Source organism: Cryptomeria japonica, chromosome 5 (assembly GCF_030272615.1).
Source record: "Cryptomeria japonica chromosome 5, Sugi_1.0, whole genome shotgun sequence".
Classification (NCBI taxonomy): Eukaryota; Viridiplantae; Streptophyta; class Pinopsida; order Cupressales; family Cupressaceae; genus Cryptomeria; species Cryptomeria japonica.
Genome location: NC_081409.1, coordinates 788220620 through 788229690, shown reverse-complemented (window position 1 = coordinate 788229690; position 9071 = coordinate 788220620). Strand labels below are relative to the sequence as shown.

The 9071-nt window shown below is 38.0% G+C and overlaps 2 protein-coding genes across 2 annotated transcripts; both read left to right on the top strand.

Moving 5' to 3' along the window:
- Positions 1 to 3872: 3872 nt before the first annotated feature.
- On the top strand, positions 3873 to 8730 carry LOC131049174 (disease resistance protein RPV1). The gene is made up of 6 exons (XM_057983209.2): positions 3873 to 4824; positions 4947 to 6035; positions 6328 to 6393; positions 6516 to 6845; positions 6935 to 8101; positions 8184 to 8730. Exons 2-6 carry the CDS (start codon positions 5127 to 5129, stop codon positions 8640 to 8642), a joined length of 2931 nt encoding a protein of 976 aa, XP_057839192.2. The 5' UTR covers positions 3873 to 4824; positions 4947 to 5126; the 3' UTR covers positions 8643 to 8730.
- LOC131876170 (TMV resistance protein N-like) lies at positions 4097 to 4828 on the top strand. The gene has a single exon (XM_059220989.1). It carries the CDS (start codon positions 4097 to 4099, stop codon positions 4826 to 4828), a length of 732 nt encoding a protein of 243 aa, XP_059076972.1.
- Positions 8731 to 9071: the final 341 nt, after the last annotated feature.

The window sequence follows — 9071 nt, the reverse complement described above, 5'->3', positions numbered from 1 at the left end:
ACTTGTCCCACTGCTACCAAGGCATCATCGTCAAGTTCCTTTACCACAACTGAATCTGGTGTAAACTCAACCTTTTTCCCATTCCCATAGTGAGTGATTTGGTAGATAGAGAGAAGGTTAGTAGACAAGTTAGGAACATAGAGAACATTCTCAAAGGTTCCATCATCCATGTCAACTGAACCTTTCCCTTCAACCTCTACTTGTGTATCATCACCTATGTAAATGTGAGGTACCTTAGATGGCTCCAATGAAGAAAACTGCTCCTTTGTAGAACCCAAGTGATATGAGGCACCCAAGTCAAGTATCCATTGCTGTGAAGAACCTGTTGTAGCCACAAATGCTTGCCCTTTTCACTTAGAATGTGAGGAAGAGGAAGGAGATGAATCTTTCTTTGTGTAGGTGGATGGCAAGTTGACGTTGTTTTTCTTAAGAAGATTAGTTAACTCATCAACTTGCTTTGCGTGGCATCGATGCTCATCATGACCATACTTATTGCAATATGCACAAGTTGGTTTATCCTTCTTAGGTGGTGTCCCCTTCTTGGAAGAGGATGAACAATCGCCTTGTGATGGAGAGGATGATTGTCCTTTTTCCTAGTGTGGCTTAGACTTAGAGTGCTTCTTCTTCTTGTTGGAATCTTTGCCTTAACTTCCTTGATTCCCTTGATTAGCCACCAAAGCCTTGGACTTTGAAGACTTAAGAAGTCCCATGTTCAACAACTTAGATTGTTCCAATATTAACATTTCTGTGAAAGCATCAAATGAAGGCATAACATAGGAACTCCCCACTATCAAACGATGAGTTTGGAAGCTAGACACAAATGCTGCATATTCTGGTGCAAGCTCGTCCAACAAGTTGAATATCAACTGAGCATCCTTTTTGTCAATTCCACAATCCTTAAGCTTTGCTCTTAGCTCATTTTCTTTGGTGACATAATCTTGGATTGTATCAAAACTCTTGGGATCCAAGTTGGTTAGCTCATTGTCAATCTTATAGCCTCTGATTTCATCAACTTGACCATACAATTTTTGAAACATATCCCAAGCCTCCTTGATTGTTGTACACTTTTCAATATGAAAGATGAGGTCATATGAGACATACTTGCGCAAAGTTCCAAGAGCCATGCAATTATTTGTGAGTCATTCTAATTGAGCATTTGGATCAGCCTTAGGATCAGGTGGTGTTGTTATTGTTCCATCTATGTAATGTGTGAGACCCTTTTCCATTAATTTACTCCATACTTTAATTTTCCATGATGCATAATTATGTGGAGTTAAAGGTGGAAATTTATGAGGACTCATTGCAACAAAGATGAAAGAGCACAAAGAGAGGCACAATCACACAAACCCCCCCAAATTCACTCAATCAAAGAACCCCCAAAAAAGTGATGATTTGGCACTTTATAATTAGTGCGTATACAATGGCCCACTTGCAAAAAATGGCAAAGTGGACTTCTGATTACAATTTTACAACTACCTCAATAAGGCCAAAAGAGACTCAAACTGATAATGCAAGAGATCTAACTAAGATCCAAGCAATTTAGAAGTACCTAATAGGCCAAATAAGACCAATATCTGAAAGTAAAATTTCCACTCAAAATCTCTGAAATCTGATCATAGATTATGAAAGTAGATGAAAAAACATGCACTTTCAAAAAAAAAAACACCTAAAAAGGAGGTCCTCTGAGCTCAAATGAGGCCTTTGAAGTTGTAGAATTGAGGATTGGACAGGTACAGCTGAGAGAATCCAAAAATTTCAAAAAACCTTTGCACCAAAATCAGAAAATAACCACACCACTACAAAGACCACAAAATTTTAGCCCATTGCAAAAAAATTGCACCAAAAAAGGAGCAAAAATGAGCAAGATATGGCCTTTCAAAATTGGACTGCAAAACTGAAAAGCTCAACGGAGAGGGGTTGAAAATTTTCAAAAAACTGCTGATGTGGTAGTCTGCGTCAGCTTTGCGTGGCGGGTGACGTGGCGTACAACTGGATTGCATGTGAGACAGTGACTGGGTGTACAGATGGACTGCGTATGTGCTGCATGGCGGGGGTCCCTGCAGCTGATTGGGCTCCACGTGGCGAGTTGGAGGCATAGCAGCCGGCGGTGACTGGGCGGTCGCCGGAGGTGGAGGGAGCTGCCGGAGAGCTGGGCCGGGAGCCGAGGTCACTAGAGGTGGAGGGAGCTACCGGATAGATGGGCCAGGAGCCGAGGCGGCGTGCGAAGAGAGGCGGCGGTGGGAGCAGGTATGCAGCGATGGCGACGGCTCCGATAGCAAGTACGACCCTACGACACCTGCAACACGCACAGGGTACTGCGAAGTACGGGGGGTCTATCGACCCCCAAAACAACCATCAAAAAAAAATTTTGATATTTTTTTTGATCTTTTGAATTTTTTTTTTTCAAAAAATAATAAAAAATTTCAAAATACGATAATAGCCAAAATGGGGAAAAAAAATTTCTCACCAAAATAGGTCGACTTTATAGTCAAAATTTATGGAAACGGCCTCCCAGATTCAATGGTGATATCCAAATCGCTGTATGATGCCCCCAAAAAATGAAGATCCCCAAATCCAAAAATAGAAGCCTTCCACGATGTCTCCAAAAACCAATCAATGAAGCCATAATGGCTTTGATACCATGTAGGATTTTGCCAAGATCAAGGGCACAATGAAAAGCATAAAAGAGAGACAATAGAATGACAAGAACAAACTATATTCTCATCAATATGCAAAATGATCAACTGGATTAACCAATACAATGAATATAGGCCTGCTTATATAGGCAAGGCCATATGGATGTACGAGCACACAATTATGACATGTGGCTCAATGAGAAACAAGGGTAGGTAAGAAATACTAGGGGTAGGTAGGAGAAATAATATAATATTCCACAAGAGGTGGATGACCCACCGAATGTGGAGTGTAACAGCAAAATAAGACCACAAAAGGTGGAATTTCTCCTACAAGCTCTATCCCTATGTGCACACTTCCCTAAGTGTCTCAAATCCAAACTACGAAGAGATGCATTATCCTAAGTTAACTTAAGTAAAGTGTAATAATATCCAAAATGAATATTTATTTACACCAACAAAATCAAGGGAAAAATAAAAAGTTATTGGTCTTTTTTTAAAAAATTATTAGTTTTCTAAAAAGAGGATAGGGTTAAAGAAATAGAGGTATCAAGGTCAAATAGGAGATGATATTTAAATTTATTTATCACTTATGTATAGTCATACAAAATGGTACTAAGTATTATAAATGTTGAATACGTAGATAAGAGACTTTGATTGTGAAGTTTTGGGAAAATATTCTTAATATGTACCTCATGATATTATAGTTAAGAAGAAGATATGAGATCTATGAAAGAAGTTAATATTAGAAGATAAAATCCATCACCTTCTCATTTTTTCTTTGATTGCAATATAATTAATGAAATTAACCTACAATCCAATGTTGACTTGAATGTGTTTAATGAAAAAAAACCCACATAATAGGTAGATGAAGAGCAGAACCGCTATAAAGATTTTTCCTTAATGAATAAAGAGAATGCTTAGGTATGGATTGATCATCAAATTAATAATCACTGTATATTGATCTACAAAGAATGAACAACATTATATTAGGATCGCTTATCCAATGAGGATCGCGTTTTGTCATCTTTTGTTTCCACACCCAACGAATACATTTATTATATCTCGTCTTCATCACCGACGCTTTTTTATATTCATTTCTCGTTGTCGTCACCGACGCCCTCTTCTCTTACCAAGAAAAGAAAAGAGGGAAAAATTATATTCCATTAAACAAAAATATATCATTGTGGTACGTCAATTGAGGAGAAAATAATGAAAAATTGTTTCGCATCGTTTTCGAACATTTTTCTAACCTGCGGTTTCATACGCAAATTATTGTATCCGTTTGGTCAATCTACGCCTTATTTTTCTGTTCGCATTTTTGTCTCCATCAGCGACGACCTCTTCTCTTACCAATCTTCTTGGATCTACTAAAAGCGCTTCACCCACCAAAACACCTACCTTCATCCTGCTTTCATTGATCTTCTTACGTTGTTTCTCATTCTTCTGTTCAATCTGCTACCATGGCATCTACCTCTATCACTGGTGGTCCACCAGAGAGGGAATCTCCAAAAATTTCTCCAAGGCGTTCATCCTGCTTTGGCCGGGTTTCTTTCTTTAATATTCCATGTTGCTCTGCTCAATCCAAGTCAAGGTCAGCTACTTCTACCATACCAGATAATGAAGCACCCGCTTCTTTGGCTGTTGGTCGATTGGAGAGGGAACCTGATTCTAGCAGTAAGGCTGCTTTTGACGGAATTGCACCATCTGCATCGACTTCTGCCTCGCAACGCACAAAAAAACCGTGCTACGATGTATTCATCAATCATCGTGGACCAGACGTCAAATACACCTTAGCTAGCACTCTGTATACTATCCTTACTGGTATGTCACTCTCTGTTTTTCTGGATTCACAAGAATTGGAATATGGTGATTTCTTGCCCCGAACAATAGAAGCAGCAATGGCCAGCGCTTCGCTTCATATTGCTATTTTTTCAAAGACCTATGCAGAATCACGTTGGTGTTTAGCAGAGCTCTCATTTATGCTTAAATCTGCGGCCAAAATTATTCCTATTTTCTACCATGTAGATCCTAGTGATCTCAGATGCGTACATCAAGGGAAAGGGATGTATGTTGAGGCATTTAAAAAGCATGAGCGGAATGGTAAATGCAGCCCAGAACAACTTCAGGAGTGGAAAACCGCACTCCACAACGTCTCATTTTACGCTGGCCAAATCGTTAATACTAAAGAGTAAGTACCGCACATTTGGCCTCTCAATCTTAAAAAATATTTATTTTTCTCTCGTCTATGTATTTGATTCTGGCATAGTCACTTGATAGTATTTTGATTTTTCAATGTTTTTACTTGTTCAGGGATGAGATGAAGCTGCTGAAGAATATTGTGAGTTGTGTTTTGAAAGAAATAAATAATAATCGGCCATTAGTTGTTGCGAAACATCCAATTGGTCTGAAAGAAATAGCGGAAGACTTTAAGGTAAATGCACTCAGTTCTGCCCATGCTAATCAGGGTGTACAAATCGTAGGAATTTGGGGATGGGTGGTTCTGGCAAGACCACCCTTGCAAAAGAGTTGTACAATGAAATATCTTTTTCGATGGATAAGTCAAGTTTTGTGTTCGATGTTCGAGATGCTGCAACCAAAGGTCTTTTGCATGAGAAACAGAAAAAACTTCTCAATGACCTAGGCGTCCAAGGTTTAGCATTTGACAATATTGAGGATGGTGTGAGAAATCTTTCAAGAGGGTTGAGATCTGTTAGAGTATTGATTGTTCTTGATGATGTGGATAATATGGAACAATTCGATGCTTTGTTGCCCACAAAAGACAACCTTCAGAAAGGTAGTCTCATCATTGTCACCACACGGGTATGTGATACTCTTAAATCTTGGGGCATTTCTTCTATATATAAAATGAGACAATTAGATCCATTGTATGCAAAGCAACTTTTTTGTTGGCATGCTTTCTTAAAACCCAATCCACTTGATGGATTCAAGGAACTTGTTGAACAGTTCTTAGAGGTATGTAATGGACTACCATTGTCTCTTAAGGTATTTGGAGCACAGCTCTATGGTGAGTCCCGCAAAGAATATTGGAAGTCACAGCTGCATAAGATCTCCAAAATATTGCCTAATGATATCAAGCAAAGGCTCAAAATAAGTTATGACTGCCTTGATAATGAAGAAAAAGAGATGTTCCTCGATACTGCATGTTTCTTCATTGGACAAGAAAAAAGCTTGACAATTGAAATATGGAATGGAATGGGGTGGAGTGCTCTTCAAAGTTGGGAAAGGCTCTTGCATAGGTGTTTGGTTGAGCTTGACAATAAAAACTGCATAAGAATGCATGATCACATAAGGGATTTGGGAAGAGACATTGCAAGTAAACACTCACCTTACCGGCTTTGGTTTCCTCAACAAATGATTGATGTTCAAAAACAAATTAAGGTAAAATTAATATTTTTTTATTATCTCACAGAACAGAAGTAAAATTTTTTTTTTTTATTGCATCACTAATCAATATAAAACTACTCTTTTTATTACACAAGCTCACAGAGTTTTAGTAATTTTATAATAATTGTCTACGAAAATTCTAACTAATCAGTTCAAACAACTGAACAATTTACTTTGGCTGAATATTATGTATTTGAACAAAAAATATATTTATGTTGATATCAATGCTAGCTATATTAATTCCTTTATATTGTAGTTTTTGATTATGTTTATTTTCCATCTTCAGAAAAGAATTGGTATTCAAGGAATAGTCGCGACCTTAAGTCAAATACATTTGGATGATTATTATCAGGTTTGTTTGCCCACATATTTTATTTCTCTACTTCCTTCTAGTAATTTTAATTGTTTTTAGAAGTTTATAGATTTATATTTTTTAATTTTATTTCTTGAACATTTCAAGTTATTTCTATTCAGGTACCAGTAGTAACCGATAAAACTGATGAGGTTGATGGGTTTCGTGTTTGTTGCTTGGACGGGAAACTCATGGTTAACACAAATGGAGGAATTTGGTCGCTCACACCCTCTTTAGTTGGACTAAAATACTTAGTGGCCAGTGGAGATAATTTTAATCAAGTAATGAGTGATATATCAAGAGAGATGATCTGGCTTCGCTGGTTCCAAATTGGCCAGCGAAATCTTCCTTCGAAGCTTCCACTGAGAAATTTGAGGGTTTTAGAACTTAGTGAAAGATCGGATGCAGAACATCATCACTTAGAAGAGCTATGGGGGGAGACTGACGGCAAGGTAAGTAGCATCCATTTTACCTGTTTTAAATGTATATTTCAATCCTTTTATATATAATTGATGTTTCTCTATTTGGAAATGTGTTACAGGGTCCTTTGCAGTTAAGGCAATTGCTTATTTCTCATTGTCACAACTTTCAAGGTTTTCCAAATTCAATAGGATTTCTTATTCATTTGAAAAAGATTGTAATCATTGAGAGCCACAATTTAACGAGTCTGCCAGATGAATTTTGCCATCTTCAATCACTGGAGCGCTTGGTATTATTCCTGTGTAAAAGGCTGTCATCACTACCGAGCAATTTCGGCAATTTGAGCAATCTGTGGCATCTAAATTTGTGGAACTGCATGGAGTTGAGGGGGTTGCCTGTTACTTTTAAAAATCTAAAGCTACTAAAATATCTCAATTTAGGGCGGTGTAGTCAGCTCACATTCACAACAGAGGACTTAAACTTTCTGGAAAACGTAACGAAGCTCGAGTTTTTGAACCTTTCTCAGTGCAAAAAATTGGAAGAGTTGCCTCGTCAAGTCACTAATCAGGCGTCCTTGAGAGAGCTCTATTTCAGCGGTACGAGTTTAAGGGAGCTACCAGATGACATAGGTCAACTCAAGAGGCTGACAGGGATGACGATACATCATTTGTCGCTGACAAGTTTACCGACCTCTCTTGGAGATTTGTCTTCCTTGACTTATCTTGTAATCAGAGATTGTCCTAGGCTAGAATGTCTAGGAGTGAAATGTCTACCAGAATCAATTAGGCAACTGAAGAACCTTCAAGAGCTGAGATTGTACGATTGTCCAATCAGCGAATTAGATTTTGGGGCAGCATCATTACCTCGTTATGGATTGAGCAAGCTGAAGCAGATAGCTCTAAAAGAGACAGAAGTATGCAGAATTTCATTTTCTGAAGACTGTTGTCCCCACTTGGAGAGTCTCCGTCTTTTCAACAATCATCATTTAAAGGAGATCGAAGAACTGCCAAGGACCCTGAAGTCAATATGTTTGGAAAACTCTGAAATGCTGAAGAACATTCCGAGTTTTGCAGGATTTACTTCTCTCAGAAAATTTCATCTAAGAGGTTGCTACGGAATTGAGAAAATTGAAGGTTTGGAAAATTGCACAAGACTGGAAAAATTGACTGTTGAGACCTGCTGGGAGGTACCGGGAATCGAAAGCTTGGAACACATGCAGAATTTGAAGAAGCTGAAACTCAGAGCAAACAACGGATCAGTTATTGAACGCTGTATTCATAGGATACGGGTAATAATATTCCTAGAAATAAAATTTCTGCTTATTTTCTTCTGATTGTGCATTGACTGAATGTTGTCAACGGTATTTGCAGAAATGTGCAGATGAAGAAATAATAATATGTGCACGGGCAGTCCCTGATGCAGCCTCACTTGTACACTCCTCACTCTCTCCGAATCTCATCATCGTTGACTCCATCTCCAACCAGAATATTAAGTCCAGGCCAAAATTGTTGCTGAAGAGTCCCACCAATGATGATGCCATCATGTTCTGTTGTGTTATAAATTGTGTTTCTTCACAAATGACACTACGGAGTAAACGGAAAGAATATTCAGTAGAGGTTGGTAAGGGTAGATGGGCATTGGTAGGTGTTGTCACACAACGTTGCATTGGAATAGAAGAAGAAGACTGCGGACAAGTCGAGTTCTCAATAAGAGGACACGAGTACGTAGAATACTGGGGAGAAGTGGAGAAAGGTTTGGTTGTGAGAGGAGCAGAGCAAGCAGCAGTGGAGGCATTCCGCAGTTTATTGCCGCTTTTGTTGCAAAGTTAATAGAGTTACTTAACAAAAGCAAATTGGCAACCATTCATTGTTTTATGTAAACTAAAGAATTCATAATATTTGTTAAAGTTAATATTTAGAGTAATTTTAAAATTATTTGATAAATAAATTATATTTTGTGTAGTTTTTTTATTTTTTAATAAATTTATTAAAATTTTCTCGTGCATATTACAATCAGATTGTTAAATGTTCCATTTTGTTTGCCATACAAACCTAATCTCAATCAATACCCCATTTTTTTAAAGTATACAAAAAGATGTGATAGATGACAAACAAGCGTAAGGTCATCTACAGTTTCATATCTACCGAGCTCAGAAAGAAACTAAGAGTAAAGCCATCTTCAGTTTCCAAGCCCATGTTTAAAAAGCGGCTCAGCCAGGTGAAATGGTCAGAATTCTACGACTGTTCTCTTACGCAAAA

Coding starts and splice junctions, on each gene's coding strand:
- LOC131876170 (XM_059220989.1), top strand. CDS start 4,097: ATGGCATCTACCTCTATCACTGGTGGTCCACCAGAGAGGGAATCTCCA.
- LOC131049174 (XM_057983209.2), top strand. CDS start 5,127: ATGGGTGGTTCTGGCAAGACCACCCTTGCAAAAGAGTTGTACAATGAA. Junction 6,846..6,934: donor GGGGGGAGACTGACGGCAAG/GTAAGTAGCATC, acceptor AATGTGTTACAG/GGTCCTTTGCAGTTAAGGCA. Junction 8,102..8,183: donor GCTGTATTCATAGGATACGG/GTAATAATATTC, acceptor CGGTATTTGCAG/AAATGTGCAGATGAAGAAAT.